At 39.1% G+C, this 25,548-nt stretch overlaps 2 protein-coding genes across 4 annotated transcripts in view; one reads left to right on the plus strand and one right to left on the minus strand.

The window, feature by feature from the left end:
* Positions 1–12,596, plus strand: part of LOC123518893 (carotenoid isomerooxygenase-like) — an 18,244-nt gene extending 5,648 nt beyond the window's left edge. Inside the window, exons 1-13 of one of the 3 annotated variants that reach the window (XM_045279947.1) lie at positions 3,812–3,831; positions 4,213–5,512; positions 5,683–5,799; positions 5,999–6,110; positions 6,275–6,421; positions 6,787–6,931; positions 7,102–7,255; positions 7,583–7,794; positions 9,463–9,642; positions 9,970–10,167; positions 11,013–11,105; positions 11,564–11,719; positions 12,082–12,596. In XM_045279947.1, coding sequence (XP_045135882.1) covers positions 4,339–5,512; positions 5,683–5,799; positions 5,999–6,110; positions 6,275–6,421; positions 6,787–6,931; positions 7,102–7,255; positions 7,583–7,794; positions 9,463–9,642; positions 9,970–10,167; positions 11,013–11,105; positions 11,564–11,719; positions 12,082–12,315 — 2,922 coding nt within the window. In that variant the 5' untranslated portion in view covers positions 3,812–3,831; positions 4,213–4,338 and the 3' untranslated portion in view covers positions 12,316–12,596. Of the gene's footprint in view, positions 1–3,811; positions 3,832–4,212; positions 5,513–5,682; positions 5,800–5,998; positions 6,111–6,274; positions 6,422–6,786; positions 6,932–7,101; positions 7,256–7,582; positions 7,795–9,462; positions 9,643–9,969; positions 10,168–11,012; positions 11,106–11,563; positions 11,720–12,081 lie in introns of those variants that run through there. The other 2 variants (XM_045279948.1, XM_045279949.1) reach the window with 2 other exon arrangements.
* A 904-nt stretch (positions 12,597–13,500) lies between these two features.
* LOC123518894 lies at positions 13,501–24,401 on the minus strand. The gene is made up of 8 exons (XM_045279950.1): positions 24,245–24,401; positions 23,037–23,146; positions 18,706–18,865; positions 18,222–18,453; positions 16,663–16,929; positions 15,068–15,322; positions 14,561–14,925; positions 13,501–14,412 (listed from the first exon to the last, which is right to left on the minus strand). Exons 2-8 carry the CDS (start codon positions 23,088–23,090, stop codon positions 14,102–14,104), a joined length of 1,644 nt encoding a protein of 547 aa, XP_045135885.1. The 5' UTR covers positions 23,091–23,146; positions 24,245–24,401; the 3' UTR covers positions 13,501–14,101.
* Between the last annotated feature and the right edge of the window lie 1,147 nt (positions 24,402–25,548).

A 25,548-nucleotide genomic window follows, 5' to 3' on the forward strand; every position in this document is an offset into this window, starting at 1 on the left:
AAGATTAGCCTCCCTTGCTTCACCATTACTGGTCTCGTGCAGCGTCAGGTGACCGAGAATGTAACAAGCTACGACGTATGTGTATAAAAACTTGAATAGATTGTAGGAAAACTATGATTTATTCTGCAGGAGTGTCTCGTGTCCTACAACAGGTAATATAAGATCATGACCCATAAAATAAATAGGTAAATGTGTAGTGGTGATCTGCATGGACTAGTATCTAACGAGGAGTAACACGAAAGGACCTGTTGACCATTCTATTCATTCAAAGGCTGAAGGGAGTCATTCTCAGCACGTGTGCGTTTGCTAGCCAGTCTATTACATCTTTTGTGTGTATGTGTGTGTGTGTGTGTGTGTGTGTGTGTGTGTGTGTGTGTGTGTGTGTGTGTGTGTGTGTGTGTGGCTGGGTGGGTGTATGTTACATGCACACCGTACGTGCTTCCTTTGCTTGTTTCATTGCTTGCTTCCCTGCCTACCTCTTTGCCTGGCTTCCTACCTACCTTCTAGCCTACCTCTGCCTGCATCCCTGCATGCATGCATGTACACACTCATGCATTCCAACACTAATCATCGTCATCTTTGGTTTCACTCTCTTGACCAATCAACCTCTCGATTTCCCGGACTGTCTGCGAAGGGAGACTTGATGACCAGCGATATTCATCGATTTACCAATCCTCTTCGTTTCTGAGGAAACACGAGTCTTTATCTGCGTGATTTTATCGCGGGCTAGATCAGCAAGCCCATCATGACACTATCGCTACCCCGAGTAATGGCCTGTCCAAGCGGATACACGGACGGACACGTGTCTGACCTGCTGTATCTCTTCTTGATATCATCTTCATCTCTTGACTAATTCTGCGAAGTTCTTGAATTCTGTTAAAGGATTTTGAGACGTTAGTGGAATTTTTCGTTTTCTAAGGGAATATTGGTGTAAAAGTTATATTTCCGTGACATTTATGTTTCACTTCGACACTGAATAGCGACAGAGGTAGCGATGATTACAACAACGGTAACAACAACAATATTCAATAACCAATAACCACTACTGCTCCCACCATCACCACCACCACAAACAACAACGACGGCAACCTAACAACAACAATGACAACAACAACAACAACCAACGAGCAAGCTAGCCAACCAATCACCACCACCTTTACTTTCCACAACAACAACAGCAAAAACAACAACAACAACAACAACAACAACAACAAAGACAATATTAACCGCTGTGTAAATCCAAACCACCCCTTTCCTTTATACAAATAAGAAAAAAACTAACAAAGGAAAACAATAAACAAGGAAGATGGACTAAAACTGCACATACAGACACACACACACACACACACACACACACACACACACACACACACACACACACACACACACACACACACACACACACACACACACACACACACACACACACACACACACACACACACACACACACACACACAAGGTTAGGCCACTAGGTTTAGTTAATGAGTAAAAATACAAATAGAATTTAACCTAAACTTAACCCATAATCTAGCTATGTTATGTACACAAATCAAAATCCCACCCAATTTTTTTTACTGCACATCAAGGGGATAATGGCAGTGCGGCACACACTTGGGAAATCAGTGCTGTAGTCTGTACCAAAACGACGAGACACGCGTGGCAAGGAGGCTACCATGCGTCAGGTTAGCAGGAGCATCTCTTGGTCGACTTATGATTTCCTTTCCACCACGACAAGAGGGGAGGAGGAGGAGGAGGAGGTGGTAGGGGTGTGAAGAGATGGAGGAGAAGGGAGGGAGGGTTGGAGGCAAGGCAAACTCCTGTCATGTGAGCTGCCACGTGAGTATGAGAAGAGGAGAGGAGGAGGAGGAGGAGGAGGACGAGAATGTATGTAAAAAAAAAGGCTTAAAGGAGGGCAAAGAAGAGGAGATTTTCTTTCAGTAAGATTTGTGGATAAACTAAGGTTGCGTCATTTTGAACAAAGCATCTAGAAGGAATTGGGTGTATTTGGGCAAAGTTCACTCGTAACAAGGAACAAAGGGAAATCACGATATGGCTCTCTCTCTCTCTCTCTCTCTCTCTCTCTCTCTCTCTCTCTCTCTCTCTCTCTCTCTCTCTCTCTCTCTCTCTCTCTCTCTCGATGAGATGAGATGAGATGAGATGAGATGAGATGAGATGAGATGGGATGAAATAAATACTCCGAATATGAGAGTGATGACAAGGAAGGTCAGTATTGCATCACCTGCTTCCTTCCCTTTAGTCAACCACCACCTCCACCTCCACCACCACCACCACCACCACCACAACCACCACCATATTTACCACAAGCCTAAATGGGATTACCAGTATAGATCTTGTCGGGATTCCTGGCTGGTCGAGACGGGAGAGCAGTACTGGGGTTTGGTGGTGAGCTTCAAGGGTCAAGTGTAGAAGCGTTACCGAACTGTCAAGCGCTCGAAGCCGATATCGAGAAAACCTAATGTATGATCAGTATTTGCTCCATTGTATACGTATATCAGAATAAGGGAGTTTAGTGGAGAAGTCTTCTACTGCATTTTCCTTCTCCTCTTACTCGTATATGCTTAGGATCGTGAAATATAACAGTATAACGAAGTGAGGATGTTAAAAGTCTGTTGTTTGTCGGGAATATACAATGGTACAGTACATATAGAAGTGGTAGTGGTGGTGGTGGTGGTGATGACAGTTCAGGATAGCAGTGGTTTTAATGGTGAAGAGTGATACTGATGAGGTAATAACAAGGCATGAAGGGCAGCGGCTGTGACGGTGATAGTGCTGAAGGCAGCGACGTATTGCTCATGATAATAAGTGGCACCTATGGCGGTGAAGATGGTCGGGAAAGTAGGATTCATATCGAGAGAGAGAGAGAGAGAGAGAGAGAGAGAGAGAGAGAGAGAGAATTCAATTTTCTGTCAAGAGAATATAGTCCACAAAAATAATAACTAAGTAAGTCAAATGTCAGGAAGGAAGAGAAGGAGGAGGAGGAGAGGAGGAAAAGAAGATATAGGGGAAGATAGAATAGACGAATAGGAGACGTATTACGGAGATGGGAGCCGCGTACAGCCAAGTGAGGGGCGTGGCTGGCTGACAGAAGACCCTACGCGTGATTACTTAAGTCAGTCTTCTCGTTACTTCGATCCTTTGCTCACCCTTACCGATCGCTCTCCCTCTCCAGATCATACACTGCATCTTTGTATCTCTTACCTAACACAAAAAACTTTCCTTATCATATATCCATTGTATCTCCATTGCACACACATTGCACCTCTCTAGATCTTCTCATATCTCCTTCACTTGACAGGAGATACATAATTCACTCTATTCCTCCAGAACACACCATGCGTTTCTGTATCTTTTACATAGCTTCCTCGCCTCTGTTCACCTAAGCATACATATCATCAACAAACATATTGGACCTTTCCTATTCTCATATCTTCATGTTCAGGAAAGTACATATTATTTCCTATATTTTCCTCCTCGATTACATTTCCCCAGCTTTTATCTCTCTCAGTCTTTGAAACGATTCTTTACCTCACTGCTTTTTATTCTGCTGAGATTATAGCACATATGACATCTTTCAGCAGTTCATATTTTTTTTTCCCTCCTTCCTCCTCTCTCCGCTTTGCAATCATTTTCTCCCCTTAGAACACTCTTATTGTTCAATATCTAAATAACTGTACCTATTGATTATAAGTGAAGTAGTGCGTGTCAATGTGAGTGATAAGAAAAAAGCAGTTGCAAAGAGTGCACCCAAAGCGATGCACATTATTGAAGGTCGCAATGTGAGGAGAGACACTCGTGCCTGAATACTTGGTAAGGATCTGGGCAGCTTGTTATGTATTATCTAAAATTCCCTTTCGTTTTGTTTCGTTTCGTTGATGATCATAATATTCTTTATTATTTTCGGTACTTTTACATTTTGAACAAGGTACTTAAGATTACTTTCCCTTTTTCGCAAAATTTTGCTTAATAAGAATGGATTGACTCACCTATGGCTTAACGTGTCAATTAGGCATTTCTGATCTCATCGATGGAGTTTATTCATTTGGAAGATCAGAATGAACCCTGCTTTCTTTATTGTTCGTGACACGTAACCTTCATACGGTTATCACGAATCACGTTGTAATGTCTTCATGACAGGGAAAGGTGTTTCTGTCCAGAAATTTTCAACAGATACTTTTCTTCTTGTTTTAGATTAGTGAGACATCATTTCTACGATCCAGTTCATCTGTGGAAGAAGTGACATCACGGCCCTAGCTTCCGTTTGCTTGATGCACATCGCCCAGTGAACCATGAAGTGCTGACTCGCCTACGCTGGCCATGGAAGTGGAGCACGTCAAGGTGGCGAGCTACTCCCCTACTCATCTTGGTGGATTTTCAGCCATTAGGGAAAAAGGATGGTCTCTCAAAAGGAATAGAAAGAACATAATGACGAATGCGAGAGTGACATTAGATAAAGAAGGAAATGAAACAAGGCCAGATTGTGCAATGGCAAGCAGAGTAGAGATCTTTCAGACAATGAATAGCAGAGACGAGGGAGCCCGGAATCAGAACTTGAAAAGAGTATCCAGTTTTACATACGGATATGCGGCGTCTCAGGAAGCACAAAGACCAAGCTGCGGTGTCCTCAAGCCTCAGGGGCACCGCAGTGCAGGCCACGCCATCGGTAGGAGTGTGTCGTTCGCGTACAGAAAAAAGGAGACTTCGTCAGTCCTTTTGGAACACAAGGAGTCATGCCTCTCTTTATCTTCCTCATCAGAAAGAGATCTGTCGAATTCTTTGAACGGCAACCTTTGTCGACACACCTGGACCACAGGCAGCGTTGGGAAATATTCTGAGAATAAAATCCCTGTAACCCTTCGAAACAAAAGGGAAATTCATCACTCAGCTGAAGGTATCTCTTCGACTGACCGTATAAGGCGGCGAAGTGCAGAGATATCTCAGCTGAGGTGCGCGTTACAGGAAAAAGTGAAGGCGCAGCAGTACCGCACTTATTATCAGAATACCAGTTATAGAAAGAGCTGGAGCGACTTTCCTCAAACTCCGGAACACTCAAGAATCAGGAGTCGTCCCAAGAGTGCGTGTGGCTTTCTGCACACTGATGATTACTTCGATACGGAACGCGAGCCTCTGAGTTCCCTAGAGTATCGTAACAACAACAGAAACATGCCAAGGTGGGGCAGTCCTCAGCAGCCAAGTAGAGTCACTTCCCCGCCAAGCTTCACCAGCGAGGAGCGGAAGCTGCAGTACCTCATGAGAGAGCCACCAACTCCACCTCTCAGCTGCCAGGACCGTGCGGGTCCCTACCTGTGCCACAAGTGTTCAAGCCCAGTGAGGATTAGACCAGAGGAGTACTACTGGTCCACGTGTGGGGAAGACGAGGACGCGCCCTCCCGCTACGTCACACCCACCACTTCCCCGGTCCACAAAGCGTCTCATTGCAGGACTCATTGCGATAATTTTAAACCCGGAACTTCAGAGAATGACTCACCAGGTGGGTGGAGTATTTCATTAATTGATTGTAAATTTACCTTGTAAAGCTGTTTTGTTACAATTTCTATTAATTTTACGAAATTAAGAAATTGTTAAACTCCCTTGGAAATTGTAAACATTTCGATTAGAATTTAATTCCCCAAATAAAAACTGATGACCTTTCCTACACAGCCAAGCCGGTGCGGACAGCCGATGGTCGGGTTAACTACTATCCCAACTGTGATCCCACGATATGGATCCGCTCCTGCACCAAGGAGGTCATCGAGCCACTGACGGGTGTCCAGATTGGTGAGTAATACTTGTCAATGAATGAAGAACAAACTAAATTATTTACAGTATTTTCGCCTGTGAGCCCAATCTAGAGGGTTTCTTTTCATAATACTAATATTCTTTCAAATTTGCAAACAAGAAAAATATTCCAATAATGGATTAATTAATCAAGAAGTTTCGATAAGGAGTGATTAACACTGTGGTTCTGTGTCTGCAGGTGAGGTGCCGCGGTGGCTGTGCGGTGCTCTCATCAGGAACGGGCCGGGACGCATCCAGGTGGGGGAGGATCAGTACAACCACGTGTTCGACGGATCGGCTCTCCTGCATAGGTATTTACAACATACTGTACAAAATAGATGGCAAAAATGTATTCATAACGATAACAACATAAAATCATTACTTCTGATTGATATAAAATTAATCATTTGACAAAAACAGAACAATATGTTAGATAAACATTTCACTTCACGTAGCAAAAAAATATCCTCTTCAGGTTCCACTTCAAGGACGGGAAAGTGACGTACCAGAACAGGTTCTTACAGAGTCGCAGTTACTTGAGGGACACCCGAGCACAGCGTATAGTCGTCAACTACTTCGGCACTCGAGCACACCCTGACCCCTGCAAGACCATCCTGCAGAAGTGAGTCCCTTGCCTAATGCTTCTAGGAAATTGTTTTGCATTTAGTCTCACATTATTTAGAAAGAGTGAGCGCCTATAATCTGAAATTAAATGCAACTGAATACTGTCTTGATAACTGTAAACTGTATACTGATTTTCTTTTTTTTTCAAATCTTCATTGATTTGCTTCGAGAAAAAAAAAATGTTATTTGAGATCAGATATCAAGCTATCGATTATCAATTCATCTGTCTATCTATACATCTATCCATCTATCTGTCTGTCTTTCTATCTATCTATCTAACTATCCATCCACTCATCTATCTATTTATCTATCTATCTATCAAACTATTTATTTATCTATCTATCTATCTAACTCCTCATTCAGCATCGCCAGCAAATTCTCCCTGGAGGAACACTTCACGGATAATGCCCAGATCAGCCTGTACCCGTATGGAGACAGCCTATACGCCCTCACCGAAACGCCTTTCATATTTCGCATCGATCCAGACACTCTAGCCACGCACGAGAAAGTGAGTGAAAGCGTGCATGTCTTTGGTGTTGATGACGGAATGTGAAACAGATACATTTACCATTATTTTCAAATTTTCTGTATTTGACGCTTACACAGCACTCACTATACAAGCAAAAAAGCTAATGTATTTCAATCTATGACCCTCGTCTTTGTCACACTGTCTCCTAGGTGGATCTGACGCGCCACATCGCTATCTTCACCCACACGGCCCACCCACATGTGGACCGGGACGGCACTGTGTACAACCTGGGCCAGGGCGCGGGTCCTCTAGGGCCGAAATATCACATATGCAAGTTCCCCAAGACCAAGACATCCTCAAATGGTCTGTGTTCGTAATCTGATTTGGTCTTTCCTTTCAGAGTTTAAGGGAGACTGCTGAAAACATGCAAGAAATAAAAAAAAGATAAATTCATAACCATTTTTGTATTCACCTACTTGTTAGAAGATGCAAACAAATAGTCTTCTGATGTTGTTTATTCATCTTTTTTTTTTTTTTTTGTCTTTATGATAGCCTTGTATGTGTGTAAAACATATGGAGATAAACATGAATGCTGATAATTATTAGAAAACAAAACATATGAGTTAAACCTTAGAACTTGATGAGTCACAAATATATGCAACATGATAAATGCGTCATTGGTGTTTGCAGGGAAAGTTAAGACTCCATTCGAGCAGGCCAAGGTGGTGGGCACGGTGGCGGCGCGTTGGATGCTCAATCCCTGCTACATGCACTCCTTCGCCATGACTGACAACTATTGGGTCATCATCGAGCAGCCGCTGGTGGTGTCCGTGCCTAAGATCCTCAAGGTGCTCGCCAAGCAGGACGCCCTCATTGACGCCCTGCAGTGGTTTGAGAAGGAGGTGAGAGAGAGAGAGAGAGAGAGAGAGAGAGAGAGAGAGAGAGAGAGAGAGAGAGAGAGAGAGAGAGAGAGAGAGAGAGAGAGAGAGAGAGAGAGAGAGAGAGAGTGTGTGTGTGTGTCAGGACCTCACTTGCTTGAATATATAGATTATTTTGTGATACAAAAAACTGAGCTTAAATGTCTATGCTTTCTATTACATTTTTTTCCATATGACATTTGATTATCTGAGATATACTAAACAACTCTCTGATCTTACATTTATTTCTTAAAGCATTATAAAGATCTGGAATATATAGAAAAAAAAATCCTTTCTTCACACCTATTACTTATTCATCACACACATTGCTGTTTCTCAGTTGCAGTTATATTCATTATGAGAAAAAAAAAAAACATAAATAACATTGCTTAGTAATGTATAGTTATGTGACGGACCGACAGACAAACAGACAGACAGACAGACAGACAGAAACAGAGGCAGAGGCAGATAAAATAAACTGAGAATTCCCAGACATTTGCTCTATTAATCAACAGTAATCAAAGGAACGTGCTCTCCATCTATATTTACCTTCTTTTCCCTTGTAATATCAGTGATCGTACGTGACTCGTAAGATGTTAAAATATCGAGATTTAAACTGACGACTTTTTCGTCTTTTCTTCTTTCATTCGCTTTTTACTAACAGTGATTTATAAACAGACGGACAAACAGAAACAGAATGCCAGGTGGACAGGCAAGCAGAAGAGAAACTAATAGACATACAGAGAAAGTTAGACAGGTAGCAAGATAGAGATCAATAGACAGATGGAAGAACAGAGATAGAATATAGACAGGGAGCTCAGTAACTGAAGAGACCGCTGTACAGTAAATTATAACACTGTGTCTTATCCTTTTGCAATTGAGCGTTATATGTGCACTGTCGATTGATGGAAGAGACAAACTTCTCTCTCTCAGCACAAGACTCCTCACTTGCTCTCTGTTACCTCTTAATCCTCTTAGAAAGTCAAGAAGCATTAAACTTCTTTTCTCTCTTTCCCTTCCCGCATTCATCTCCTCTTTCTTTTCTTCCTCTTTCTCTCTCTCGGTTAGGCTCGCTCCTCCTAATATTTTTTTGCTTTTTCGTATTGTTGATTTTTTTCATTGCAATGAATAATTTTTTTTTTTTTCCAATTTGGTAGAATTATTTTATCTGTTGCAGCTAAGTGAAATTAATCAGTTATAGTTTATTTTAACTATTCAGAGAGAGAGAGAGAGAAAGAGAGAGAGAGAGAGAGAGAGAGAGAGAGAGAGAGAGAGAGAGAGAGATGTCTCATTAATAACCAATAGCCAACAGTTAATATTATTGGCAGTAGGACTGTGTGTGTGTGTGTGTGTGTGTGTGTGTGTGTGTGTGAGAGAGAGAGAGAGAGAGAGAGAGAGAGAGAGAGAGAGAGAGTTGGTGTATGCTGCACTGATTTTACACAAACAACATGCTTCCTTTGCCCTTCTTTTTAGTTTATTTTAGTATTACCAAATCATGAGATTTACCCTTCAGTGTCCAGAATCTAAACATTGAAATACAGAAAAAAAAAATTCTTAAAATTTTAATCATTTACTACCTCAGTATCTTCTTTTCGTTCTACTAAATTCTTAAAAATCACTTAGAAATCACCCGACATGTCTTTTATTTCTCAGACGAAGATTCACGTAGTGCGTCGAGACACGGGCCGCGTCACCACCACGCAGTACGTCACCGAGACATTCTTCTTCCTGCACACCATCAATGCCTATGAGGACCGCGGCCACATCGTGCTGGACATTGCCGCCTACAAGGACGCGGAGATGCTACACTGCATGTTTGTGGAGGCGCTCAAGGCGAGTCTGGGCGTTAATGCATTGTTGCTCAGGCTGTGTGCAAATGTACTGTACTATTGTTCATGTTATAATGTATTGTTCATGATATAATGTTAGCTGCAAAAAAAAGTTTCTATTATTTTCTTTTCATTTTTTTTCTTTTTTTGTCTTCTTTTTTTACTATGCATCTGTGTAAATAAGTTTTTACAGTGTTGTGAATGTCAACAAAAAACACCTATATCAGGGAAAGTCTTTTAACTGTATGTACCAAGGCCCTCAACTTTAGCTTAGTTAAGGATTGAAGACGAGGTAATTATAGTTAGTCAACAACAAAGTCTACTCACACAGAACGCAGCGTACGATCCCACGTACGCTCAGATGTTTCGTGGACGTCCTAAGAGATGGGTGTTGCCCCTCCAGCCTGACAGGGACGCCAACCAGCATACGAATCTGGTGACTCTTCCCGATAGTCGGTGCCGCGGACGGTGGGTCAAGAAGGGCGTGGTGTACGTCACTCCGGAGCTACTGGCGGACATCGGCTGTGAGGTGAGTGTCGTGCTTTCTTGTTTGTAATGTCCAATATCCAATAAAGGTTTGTTCTCGCCAGTGGCGTAGCTTAGGGGCGAAGAGAGCTGTCCGCCCCGGGTGGCACTTTTTGGCGGCTGCACTTTGGTCCATTGTCTAATTGACATAAATATAATTGATTATTGACGTTACTTCCTGTTACCACGTTTTCCGTTACAGTATCTAATTCTTTCTTTCTTTTTTTTTTTTTTACATTTGATAACAAGTACTCGGGTTATTAGAAATGAATCACGAGAAAACTGATACGTTAAATATAACAAAGTATATAACTAAGCAAAGACTACTCTATGCTGAACTACACACGAGCTCAGCTCGCTAGGCTGTGCATTCACACTCAGTGAGGCCGAAATCCAGAAAAATCCAGAGAATCAATGAAAAAACAGCTAATTATGCTGGTATATATATATATATATATATATATATATATATATATATATATATATATATATATATATATATATATATATATATATATATATATATATATATATATGGTATATGTGCACTGTAATATTGCATTACTTCTGGAAAGGGCTGCAAATTAATTGAAGGCGGTGGGTCGCCCCGGGCGGCAAAAACACTACCTACGCCACTGGTTCTCGCTGTCCTCTCTCGTTCATGGCTTACCTTACTTGATAGTTGTCCGGTCTTGAATATCTCTGAACATTTGTATGTGTGTATTGTTTTTGTTTCCTACTCAGTGTTTCAATTAGTGTTTCTTTTCCTTTGTCTGTATTTGTGCAGGAAAAAAGCAGTGTTGAGTAAGAACAAAATTTATTTGGATATTCATATGCAAATTTTACCAGGTGCCGCGAATCTATTATGAGGAGTACAACGGACGCCACTACCAATATTTCTACGCTATCTGCAGTGACGTGGACCACCCCAAGCCTGGCACTGTGAGTGTTATGTCACCGCGTCACCTGCACTTTTACCTGTCACGGTGGCTGGTCCATGCGAGAAGTGATTGGCGTTCCTCTCTTTAGTCTCTCATGACACACTACTCAGATTACTCCTACATACCACTTATAGCCACGTACTGCATTCATTATTCACAAAACCTGCCATCTGTGCCAAGTATGAATGTAGGTTCTTCCATTCTCATTCATCCTCTTAAACTTTCATGCCGCAGTCAATTCTTGTCTTTGCTCAATCCCTTTCTTTATCACATATTTAATTTTGTGCATTTGCATAAGCAAAACGCGAGGCTCACTATATTTTCAGAATAGTTGGTGGAAAATTAATTCAGTTAAAAATGAAGGCTTTTTTTTTCCGTCCATCAGTCGGTCGATGCTTCTGCCTGCCTTTCTGCCTCTTGCTGCATAAATACTTATTTGTGTGTCCCTATACTTCTCAGTCTGTCAGTCTCCGTCCGTCTTCGTCTATCCATCTGACTTGTCCTTCACCACCACAGCTGGTCAAGGTGGACGTGGTCAACAAGCAGCACTACGAATGGAGTGAAGACAACGTGTATCCATCGGAGCCCATCTTTGTACCCACACCGCACGGCAAGGTGAGGGACAGGGGCTGAGAAGAAAAAGAAAGTTTCTCAAAAAATTGCAGTTTTAAAGTATTGTTGCTCATTTCCCAAACTTTTATCAGTTTCATTATTTAATTTATTTCACAAAAGCAAACTATTCCTTGAGTACACAAATGAGTGGAAGGATGTGATGGAAGCTCAGGAGGAATGCTATACATTAATGTAATTAAAGTGTACTGTCACTCATTCAAGTACAAACCAGACTTAACGTCGGGAAGCGGGATATTCAACGTGATGTGATAAAGTAATATTTTTATGCTCCTATTTCACCATGAATTTCTTTACCACCTTACTTTCCCTAATGAACATCCTTCCTTCCTGTCGCCGGCCAACAGCGGGAGGATGACGGAGTGGTGCTCTCTGCCCTGTTGCGCGCTCGAGGGCTGGACCGCCAAGTGTGCATGCTGGTGCTGGACGCCTCTTCCTTCACCGAGCTGGCACGCGTCGAATTCCTCGCTCCAGGACCCGTGCCCAAGTGCCTTCACGGGTGGTTTGTTCCTGAAGGCACCCTTACCGTCCACCGTCCTGAACAGACAGTCCAGGAAGACACTGACCTCCTTTCGTCGTAATGTGCCGAAGTGAAATGAGGTGAGAGACGGGGTAGTCACTCGGATGTTTTGTGCTTGAAAGATAAAAGCTTCTCAGATTTGTTTGTGTGCTTAATAGTGTTGTGTGTTTTATTGTTTTACGTTCACTTGTGTGTGTGTGTGTGTGTCTTTTGAAGCAAACTGTTTTATCTATGTCTATAATGGAATTATCTGTACTAGTATTAAAGTAATATTAACAATCCATTATTTACCATAGAATAATATGAATGTAGATATTATAAACTAACCAGTGTGTTTCTTTATGATGTGTTTTTATAACCTTGATAAGCCTCCTACCTGTTTACATTACTTTACTTCATTTATCAGTTTAATCATTTACCTATTTATTTATTTACTTTTACACATTTTCATTATGCAACAAAGAAAAGATGAGGAACTACTAAAACTAACTTTTCTATTTTTTCCAGTGTTTCTCTTTAGCTAACGTATCACACACAACGTCTTTATCCGTATTAAAAGGATCTGAATACTTTCACTGATCACTTATACTTACACGCACACACACACACACACACACACACACACACACACACACACTGAATAATATTGGGATACTCAGCTTCAAGAGCAGAAACAGGAATAATTTAGTCTCTCCTTTAGTCATACTTGTTTTCTTTGGATATATATTTAGGACAAACTTGTGAAAAGGTCCGTGTTGGAAATGTTACTCTTAAAAACCGTAATTTTTTTGTTCCCTTACATTGATTATCTTTAGTTTTGATACATTTTAGGAATTATGCTTTCATGCCACTAAAAAAAGGGGAAAATGCTTAGGAATATCGAACTGATGACAGCTGTTTGCAGACTAGACGTGTAGCAGTTTGACCAGCTTTTATGTGTGTGTGTGTGTGTGTGTGTGTGTGTGTGTGTTCGAGACCCGATGTCTCTCAGGTGTGCCACCCGTGTTCACTATATAGTTCGTCCTTCATCGGAATAGGTGAGTTAGTAAGGCTACTGCCGTTGTATGACCTTGTGGTATATATCTAGTGATACTTTTCCCTTATGAAAACCCTTTAAAACAACGATACAAAGTGCTGGCGTCTAACATGAGCAAGATTAATTTCATTGAGGTTTCCTAAAACTCTAAGCAACGATTGAAATAGTCAAGTACTATCCTAAAAACACAAGGAAAGTAATGGTTTATAGTATTTAGAACATAAAGAAATATATTAATTACAATGGACTGAAAAGTTTAAGTAATTCAAAGTAGGAAGAAAATGTTTACAATATTCACAATTACCGAATCTTTAACACTGCAACAGTGATTACTTTTCAAGACTCAAGAAATTAAATGAAGAACATGGAATCTGAAGAAGGGAAGGACAAAGTGTTAAAGGCAATGGTGGAGATGTAAGAGCATACGAAGTAATCTTCATGTATCAATTAGCCGTTCATATTTAAAGGCAGCAAATCAGTATATGCTTAAACATTCATTATAATCTAAATGTTATAGAACACATCATATCTTCCTCCTCGAATATCGGATACCATTTTTTAGAGCATTTTACCAGAGAGCTTTTATGGTTCAAGATAGTTTGGAGACCACGTGAATATCTGAACCACCTCCACCAATGGGAAAAATATTACGACAATAGCCTTTGATTTACATTCACTTCCCTCGCTATAAGGAGGGAGATCTACACAACTACCACTATTTATAGATCACTTTCAGTATGGTTTGAAACAGAATCATAGACAAGCTCGATAAGATCATGGATTACAATGCGGTCCTCTCGTTCAGCTCGACTCAAGGGTCACTATCCTCTGGCCCATGGTCAGTGCTTTGGTCAGTTTCCTCTTTCCTGGTTGGTCTTGGTGGGAGTTCCTGTTTACTAGGCGCTTCACTTTCATTCTGCTGATGAGTTCCGCAGCATTCGGAGCAACAAGTCTCAGACGCCGATGATATGTTCGATAACGGACGCCTCCTATGCCTGTGTGACGTGGTGGAGGTAGGTGTGTTTTCCCTCCCGGTTTCCGGCTGAGGTGAGGTGTCTTCGTAGTCGAAAGGAGGAAGCAGTGTGGGAGAAGACCCGATGCTGCGATTTGTCATGCTGGATTCTGTTGAAGGTAAACAGGAGTAAGGATCTATGAAATCAAGCGTGAAACAAAACTCTTACCGATTATTTATTACTCTAGCCTGCAGGATAATCTTGCAAGTGTTTATCTCTCATCAATGGATTCATGTTCTGCTTACTTAGGCACTCACCTAGATTGGGAAGATATTGAGGATTGCCGTATGGTCCTCGGAAATTTCGAAAGTCTTGTACAGCTTGGGATGTATCGCTGGTGGCTGTCGCATCGGTCCTGTGCAAGTCCATGTCGGAGGCATAGATGGAAGAAGTGTGCCTGTAGGCGGTCCCAGATTGTTTGGGACGCAGGCCCTTGACGCCCATCACTACGGAGGGTTTTCGTCGTGTGTTTAGGAGACTGCCATATGTCACGTCAGGATTTTCCCTCCAGGCGGCGGATGCGGCAGCTTCTGAGTCCAGGTGTCCGTCCTCGCTTATGCCTCTGTTCAGGCGGGGATGACTTGGTCCCAAACCCAAGGCAGACAGGAGGTCAGGATCGTATCTAGAAGAGGTACCTCACACTTCAAAGCTCATCCTATGAGTTGTAACTGATGTTAATTCCTATTCATTTAACTTTATACCTCAAGTTGAAAGAGCTGCATACTAAACATAAAACATGGAAATGCAAAATCAGGTCTACTTACTTTGGAAGCTGATGTACAGTAGGACCCTCTGCGACCTCGTTGATGGTGGCCTGAGGCTTTCTTCTTTTAGAGCTACGTTTCCGCCGAGGCTCAGACTGCTGCACTTCCCAACCCTGAGCTTGCAGGCTCGCCTGGTGGCGTTGGCGCTGGAGATGTTGCTGGATTCTAGCGCGGGAGGCAGGGGTGTAGGATAAGTTTCTGTGCAGTCTCTGTTCAACTGGAGCCAAGTGTGACCGCGGCAGGCGAACAGACATGCTGGAATCAAACACAACAGGTAATATATTGGGGCTGCATCATTGAAACCAGTGACAACCATAGATAGTTTTCCAAGGAACGGTAAACATGTCGTAAAGAAGAAAAGAAAGAGAGTGTGACATCAAGCGTTATCAAAATGTAATTTACTACTTAAATCTATACTTTCTTCTATATTCACACACACACACACACACACACACACACACACACGGCCCGGTAGCTCAGTGGTTAGAGCGCTGGCTTCACAAGCCAGAGGACCGGGGTTCGATTCCCCGGCCGGGTGGATATATTTGGGTGTGTCTCCTTTCACGTGTAGCCCCTGTTCACCTAGCAGTGAGTAGGTACGGGATGTAAATCAAGGAGTAGTGACCTTGTTGTCCCGGTGTGTGGTGTGTGCCTGATCTCAGGCCTATCCGAAGATCGGAAACAATGAGCTCTGAGCTCGTTCTGTAGGGTAACGTCTGGCTGTCTCGTCAGAGACTGCAGCAGATCAAACAGTGAATTACACACATGAACTCTAAGCTCGCTCCGTAATGGGGAAGATTGGCTGAGTGACCAGCAGGCGACCGAGGTGAATTATATATATATATATATATATATATATATATATATATTTTTTTTTTTTTTTTTTTTACGGTAAGGCCTATAGTGCTTGTAAGCACACTTTAAGAGTGTATGGGAAGCGCTGTTTAGCTTCCGCCCATTAGTGGCGCAGGCAATTTTATTTATAGTGGTACCCATATTAGGGCCCATATCACCATCCAAGATCATCTTGAGTGTAACTACCTAGAACCTGGGTATCATGGTGATATGTAGGTAACTTTAAACCACTCGACAAATGGCAGTGTTTTAAGGCTGTACGTGGTGGGATTCAAACCTACGCGTGGACGTCTGCCCGAACCCACGCTCACACACACACACACACACACACATATATATATATATATATATATATATATATATATATATATATATATATATATATATATATATATATATATATATATATATATATATATATATATATATATATATATATATATATATATATATATATATATATATATATATATATATATATATATATATATATATATATATATATATATATATATATATATATATATATATATATATATATATATATATATATATATATATATATATATATATATATATATATATATATATATATATATATATATATATATATATATATATATATATATATATATATATATATATATATATATATATATATATATATATATATGTATGATTGTATCAGAAAACTTTAGTAATGGTTGGGAAGGGAGCTTTGAGAAAAGGCTGTTCCTCACCTTGTGGACCGGCTCCTAGGAATGTAGTGAGAGTCATCGCTCTCACTCTGACAGTAGTCTTGTGCGAGTTCTGGATGCAGTTCTGCTCGTCGAATCGGCTCCAGCCCCAGGTAGTCCGGGTCTTCCTTGCTCAGGCGTTCCTGAGCGAGTCCCTGTGGCCCCATGTAGCAGACCTGGCTGGCACTCTTGTGGGATAGATTCCGAGCAAACTTTCGTGAATTTTTTCTCTGTCTTTCTCTCTCCTCAGCGACAGTGCTGGCCAAAATCCTGTGGGCACAAAATGAATGTAACGTTAGTAAAACAAAATAAAATAAAATAAAGATTTTTCACAGATGAGTTATCTGGCTGATGGTTTCTATGTATATATATATATATATATATATATATATATATATATATATATATATATATATATATATATATATATATATATATATATATATATATATATATATATATATATATATATATATATATATATATATATATATATATATATATATATATATATATATATATATATATATATATATATATATATATATATATATATATATATATATATATATATATATATATATATATATATATATATATATATATATATATATATATATATATATATATATATATATATATATATATATATATATATATATATATATATATATATATATATATATATATATATATATATATATATATATATATATATATATATATATATATATATATATATATATATATATATATATATATATATATATATATATATATATATATATATATATATATATATATATATATATATATATATATATATATATATATATATATATATATATATATATATATATATATATATATATATATATATATATATATATATATATATATATATATATATATATATATATATATATATATATATATATATATATATATATATATATATATATATATATATATATATATATATATATATATATATATATATATATATATATATATATATATATATATATATATATATATATATATATATATATATATATATATATATATATATATATATATATATATATATATATATATATATATATATATATATATATATATATATATATATATATATATATATATATATATATATATATATATATATATATATATATATATATATATATATATATATATATATATATATATATATATATATATATATATATATATATATATATATATATATATATATATATATATATATATATATATATATATATATATATATACACTTTGTTCTTGACATCCTCGGTGAGGGAGCAGCTGCAGACCACTCATGATCAGCTTTCTATTTATTCGTCTCATTTTTTTTTTTTTTCTTATCAAAAGTTGAATACTAAAGATTGCAAAAAGAAAACTATTTTTCATGTTTGTTACCCATAGATTACAAGCCAGCAAGCCTCAGTGACATGCAATTAATTAGATTGTAATTAGCAAGCGCTTTGTGCACCGGCAGCAAAGGAGGAAAAGTGGAAAGAATGTTAAGAAAGCCTTACATGACACCTTCATTGGAGTCAGTGGCGCCGCCTGAGATGGAATGGCGACGTCGGTGGCGTTGGGAAGAGTAGGTGCCCATCTCGTCCTCATTATTCAGGTGAACAAGCTCATTGCCGCCATAGAACGTTGAGGCTCCGATGGTGAAGAAGTCATCAGACAAAACTTCTCGCAGCTTGCGGTTCCTCATGCAAGCCACCACGCAAATGACGACAGAGCTGAGCAGCAACAAACCTAACAAAAGAAGGGGAATCAGGTAGGGGAGGAGGAGGAGAAGGTGACAAAACTTTTACAGACTGTGTATACATAATGATTTTACGGCATTTTAACTTTATTTGTATACACTTGACAAACCACAGTTAGCAAAAGATAAATAGATAAAGTTTAAGAAAAACTTATGCATAATTGTCTTTCTTCAGTGAAAAAAATAATGAATAGAAAATAATGATAAAAGGTTCCTGTCTCGCCGCCTCGCTGCAACCTCACCTCCCAATCCCAGTAAACCAGGACCCACGCCCAGCAGCACGGGATCTTTGTTCTTATCTTCGTAGGCGTGCGAGGTGATGAAGGTGCCCACAGCCATTAGGATGACGCCCAGGGCAAAGGTACACAACACGTAGGGCGCGCCAACCACCACGGGGCGGACCTGAAAAAACACAGACACTTTCAGAGTTCAACATATCATTCGTCAGTGACTTGCTATGCAGATCACCGTAACGCACTCGGTCTATGAAAGATGGACAAGGTTGAAGGACATATTGTTTATCTGAAGAAACTGTCCGGTATCATACAAGTAAAATCAATTCAGTTTCACACCAAAATTGAATGAAGAAAACTAACTCATTGAGAACTCACAGTATTGTCATTATCATGTTATCATAGACTTCAGGTATTGTATGGAAGAAGAGGAGGAGGAGGAAGAGGAGAAGGAGGAGGAGGAGGTGAAGGAGGAGGAGGAGGAGGAAAAGAAGAAGGAGGACGACAAGGACGAGGAGGAGAATATGTGACAAAAGAAGGATGACAGAAGGATAAGAAGGAGGAGGAAAAAAAAAGAACCAGGAGAATGAGGAGGACAACATGGAGAAGGATGAGAAGAATGAGGAGGACACGCCACACAGAGCAGCAATGAGAGGGACAGTGAGTCATCAAGGCGAGCGGACATTTGGGACTTGAACGACAGTGACGCCACATATCCGGTTTTCTTGAACTACTAAATACACGATCTGCCAACTCTCGAATCTCTTGGGGAGATGAATGTTGCAATCCCGGGGTGTGTGTGTGTGTGTGTGTGTGTGTGTGTGTGTGTGTGTGTGTGTGTGTGACCTACCTACCACACTAGTCCTTTTCGAGGTCTTAAAAGTCAAATCTAATGGTAAAGAAAACTAGAAGCGAGGAGCGAAGACGACGAGGTAAAAACTGTAAGGAATCAAAGACGGAGATTAGAAAGTTATAAAGGATGGATTAAAAGAGAGAAGGGAGATTATGAACAGGGGTTGAAGTGAGTGGAAGGCGATTAGGCAAACTCGAGGGAAGAGGAAAAAGAGAGAGAGAAGGAGAAAGGGAAGAGAATAAGACTCAAGCAAAAAGAGAGAAAGATGAAAAAGTAGGAAAAGGACTGTAAGCAAAACAACAAAGAATGTGAAGAAAAATAAGAATAACAAGAACGAGATAAACAAGAAAAGTAACAAAAAAGGAAGATGAAAATAATAATGATGGTATCAGGAATAAAATAATGTTACTAGTATGAGAAAATAGAAATAAAGGATAAAATTTATAATATGAACAAAGAAGGGAGAGAAAGGGGAAGGAAAGGATATATGAGAAGATAAAAAAAATAAGAAAGAAGAAAAACACTTAATTGATAATACAAATTAATTTGGTTTGGATTTTTATTAAGGAATACTCTGCCAATAACAAACTACACAAACTCGCATTTCGGTTCCGAAATTCATCAGATATAGCAATATTTCACAGAAAAGGAGGTCAACTGAATATCGTATATTTTTGGACAATCTACTATCACATACTGATATATTAGAATAACTTAAATATTTTTAAGCACATATTTACGGCATAAACGTCTTAATAGTAAAATTAATGTTATAGCGATGCATTGCGTGATTTTTTTCTTACACAATCTCAAACCTTGCAACAAAAATTACTTAGTTACTCAATTGATAACTCAAAGTTAGTAAGACATTTTCTTTCCTTCTAGTTTAGGAAACAGACCACAAGAAACCATGAACACATGGTACCCTGTAAAAGAGCTTATTTTCATAACTTAGAAATCAAAGTGTAGTAATGAGATTGTCTATTGCCAATCAGTTCGTTCTGCACAGATGTGTTCGAAGTCCCAGAGAACTAATAGAGATCTAGCCAATGAACAGTGGCCATCCGGACTAGTTATTTTTAGTTCAAGTAATGACACGACGCAGCTTAAAAACACATTGATAAAAGCATTGCAGCACCCTAGGATTGTTTCGGTTTTGGCAGCAAATTTTCTTTCTTTTCATAAAAAAATCGAACAAAAATTGGTATGTACTTTCTTTGTGAACCATTAACTTCTGCAGAAGAGAGGTGAAATATGTATTAAGGTTTTATGTTGTATTAAAGTCTCAAAAAAATTAAAGAACTTGGTACACCAGGCGACTATACTTTGTTCTCTATAATGAGTATAAAGAAATCCCATAGCAAAATAACAACAGAAAAACACTGGAGGAAATAAAAGCATGGTAAATCATTAGATACATAATATAGTGTTTTGAGACGACTTCAGTGTTTTGTACCGCGAGACGATGTTGACCCAATCTTGAATTAAACCAGCCGGCGAACGCTGAAAAATTGCGAGATTGGGTACTCTCCTATTTAAAAAATGAGTTGTTGGAAGGATATAAGAAGTAGAGGAGTAAATCAACATCATCATAAGCGGATGTTGATATGTATATATTTTTTTCCAGATCATCCGTTATAAACATTTTTTTTTTTCCTCAGCACGTTCACTAATTCTGATTTAATTCTTTTTCTCCGCATCTAGCATACCATTTTCATCACCACCATCAACTTTACTACTGAAGCTTTACATCCTCACCACCATTATCATTAGCAACATCACTACAAACTTTTCACTATCACAATTCTCAATGTTTTCATTACTGCCATCACCACCACCAACAACAACACTATATAGCACCAAACTCTCTCTCTCTCTCTCTCTCTCTCTCTCTCTCTCTCTCTCTCTTTTCTGGAGTTGGTGCAGTTAGGTTGGTGAAACGATGGGTGGATGGGTGAGTAAGTGGATATGTGAGTGGATGTATGTGTGAATAGGTGGATGAGTGGACGAATTGGTTTATAGATTGATATTTGGGTGGGTGGATAGATGGGTGTGTCGGTGGGTCGCTGAATGGCTGTGGGTGGTGGATTTGATGTCAGTAAGTAGATGAGTGGATGGATGGATGGATGGATAAGTGGTTGGATGGATGAGTATGAGTGAGTGACAATATTAGTGGAGCATGGTGGAGCGGATGGTAGTTTTTGTGAGTGTGTAAGTCAATATGCAATGGATTGTAGGGTGGATAGTTTGATGAGTGTGGATGGGATGGGTAGGTAGGTGAGTAGATGGATGGTGAGTGGAAGGTAGTGTGCAGTAGGTGGATAAGTGGATGTGGTTAAGTGGACGGCTGGATCTGGGAGCTGATAACAGTGGGTGGATGGGTGAGGATAAATTGGTTAGATGGATGGGATTATGGCTGTGAGTGGGTGGATGTAAGTTAATGGATATAGATGAGTGGCTGAGTAGATGGATGGATGTAGCTGAGGATGTAATGGATGAGTTTGCAAACGTTATGTTGGTGTGTGTGTGATCTACATGCTACCTTCACGAAACCTATAGTTCAGACGTTTGAGTTTAGACACATTATGGGGACCAAGTGGTTTGTTTGGGTACTAAGTGTCAGGAGCGCCAAACGTTCTAAGGCATATTTACACTCAGGACGATCTGTCTTGAAAACCATCTGACTTGAGTTCCATCTACCCCAGTGAAGGGTTAGGAGCGGGCGTGGCCTTGGTGTTTCCTCCGACTGTGTTTAGTTTTTCATGGCAGGAAGCGGACATGTTCAAGCCACCAACTTCCCAGCCTTGGTGTAGCTACTCGTACTCACCTTTGGAAAATACAAGTTCTCTCTTTTCACAGAATCTGTAACAAGTGTAAGTGATGACACACGAAATAGTTGTTTTAAGGCGTGGAAGTGAGACGAAGGCAAGAGGAAGGGATATACAATGGAAAGAAGAGAGAAAATAAATAAAACTTTAAGGAAAAGCGGAAGGAGAGGGGATGTTCTGATTTAAGGAAGTAAGCCAAAGAGGAGAAAGAAATACACTGAGAAAAAAAAAAAGAAAGAGATAGTCAGATAGAGAGAAAAAGAGTAGAGAAAGAGATGTTCGGATTAGGAGATGGAGGAAAAAAGAGAAAGAAATATATATATATATAGAGAGAGAGAGGGTAGAAGAAAAAGAAAGGCAGGTAAGGGAAGAGTGGAAGAGAAAAGCACGATGAGCTATTGAGGAAAGGAACAGAGAGAGGTAGGGACTTAAAAGAAAGAGAAATCTAAAGATATACTGAAGATAGGCAAAATAAAGGAAAAGGAGAAAGGAAGGAAAATGAATAGTAAGGAATAAATACCAGAAGAGAAGATAAACAGAACACGATGAAAGATCCATGGAGTAAGAAGAAGAGGATAAAGGAAGAGGAGGTACAGGAAGGACGAAGAAACTGAGATTACTGGAGAGGACAGCCTTATCAATCAAATGATTAGTCTTACCCTGCGGTGGTTTGTTGTGTTGTCGACGTATTGGTGGTAGAGGGAGTTTTCCATTGCTGACGGCCAGGGATCTTAGTCACCTTCAACACTTTCCCATAAACAACTGGTGACTGGGTGAGTGAAAAAGTTGTTTAGTACAAAGAAGGTAATAGATTTATATTAACAGATAACTAAATGATATAGGAAATTCGGCAAAGACACGCCTGCGGATGTTTGACTATATCCTTCTTTGCTTTAACCCTTTCAGTACTGGAACGCATTTCTACCTTGAGTTTTGGGTACGAATAGACCATTTTATTTACATCAGGAATGGTCTATGGAAGTCAGAAGATTAATGGCCTGAGTCTTCACTATTTCAATCCCCACTTAAGGTTTTGAAGCTGTATAAAAATCACCAAATAGTAGCCAGAATGAATAGGAAAACGTGTCTTGGTACTGAAGGGGTTAATATGAAAAATTTTGGCAATATGAGGTTTTAGTGAAATAATGTTGATACAGCACCTCCGTCTTCACTCTACCATTTCAGGATCTCTTTGCTTAAATTCCATATTTTCTCACTACCACAATTTCCACAAGTAAGAAAAATCGGGAAATTGCGTTATTATTACTGAAACGTATGATGTAAAGTTAGTCCGTTAGCTACTACCGAGTTACTCCCGCTGCCTTCCTGTTTAACAATAGATCTCAATATGGAATACTAAAGAGAAATTCATATTTTTCACTTGTATATATGTTTGTCAATTGTCAACTCACTAATATAGTTCATCTCATCTTGTTATGGTTAATGTTAAGGATTACACTGACAGTAATATTCTTGAGACCAGGAACCCATTGGCAAGGTTCAGAAAGGCACTAATTAATAGACAAATCAAGCTTAGTTGTCAGTCATTAGGATTATGAAAAAAAAAAATGATGAGAAACGAAAGGAAAACTTACTTGCCTTAAAGATATACATATGTTTTAGTAACAACTAAGTAAAAAACTATCAAGTTCAGACAAACTTCTACCCAGCAACAGAATCATGTTACTTACCAACGATAAGAATAGGAATAAAGGGAAGATTAATCTATTTCAAGGTTACAGATGGTTTTCAAGAATATCACACATAGGCGTCACATCACAAACACACTGATAAAGGATTGGAGACAAACTTTCTAACGTTAATCGCATGAAATTAAAGATCATGATAAAAAAAAATGAGTACTTACCTAAATAATGTGTAAAGATCTTGCCTAACTAGTGCAGATAGTTTTTTAAGATGTGAAGCGAGGCGCGGCGTGACACAACCCAGCCCTTGACACATTCACAACTAACTATTACAAGCCCCGATGGACTGGACCTTATCCTGCCACCTTCAGTCACAGGAAACTGGCATCCTCTGGACCACGTCTGACGCACTAAGCTTTCAATGATAAACCATTGTTCAAGTGTTTCTCATTATAAAGTAAAGATGAACAGAAATGGTCAATACAAAGGAATAGTAAGAGCACGGACAGTGAATATAGATGTGGAGCTTATCAGAGTTAGTTTATCGGTGGTTTCATAAGATTCTTTTCCTTTACGAGCCTGCACAGGTCTTGCACAAGAAGTAGAGTTAATATTCCCTTCAAGAACTAGTGTCGTTATTATTTGTCTTCTGTATTTTTTTTTATGTTGTCTGTTTACTAAATAACTTATGTTTTTATTTTCGTTTTGGTGGTTAGTGTTATTGATAATCCTTACTTCTCCTTTCATCTTGACCTGCCGCCCAGATTATTACAAGACTTAATTACTTGTACCTATTTCTACTGCAAGAATATTTTTTAGATTCTTATCAAAGACAATAGCACACACACATTCTCTCTCTCTCTCTCTCTCTCTCTCTCTCTCTCTCTCTCTCTCTGTCTGTCTGCTTGTCTCTGACTGATCTTGTTTTTTATGAATATCCCAGAAAATAGGAAAAATCTTGCAATATATGAGCTGAGGACAATACTAGGATGTGTTACAATTCTTCCTATGTTCTTATTAACAAAGATTAACTTAACTATTATTATCGTTACTTACTAATGCCTTAATTTTTAGCACTGCCTTACTAAACGAGTGTTATTTTCGTACTGTACAATTATTCATGTTGTGAATGTGTTGGTGTTGCACAAATATCTGATACCATATCATGTTTTGGTATTAATATTAGAGTGTTCAATATTGAATGCTTCGGCTGAGGCAGATTAAACTACGGAAAGGCAGGGCAAACAAAAAGGCCACACATTTCACACTGTATAAATTGGAAGTGCATTGAAAAAAAGCTCGACTTTCACGCCAAAAACAGCGGTACTCTGCTCAAATTATGTACATACGGCGCTAAATTTGTTAGTGAATATTGCGAAAAGGCACTAAAACTCTGGATAACACTTCTCTCCCATCAGGTATCAAAACTTTATAATTGGTGCTCATAGTAGTTGTGTTAGCCAAAACATCATAGACTACACCTCCTACTCCCCCCTCTTTCTCTTCCTAATCACACTGCTCCCCA

Source organism: Portunus trituberculatus, chromosome 44, assembly GCF_017591435.1.
Source record: "Portunus trituberculatus isolate SZX2019 chromosome 44, ASM1759143v1, whole genome shotgun sequence".
Taxonomy (NCBI): Eukaryota; Metazoa; Arthropoda; class Malacostraca; order Decapoda; family Portunidae; genus Portunus; species Portunus trituberculatus.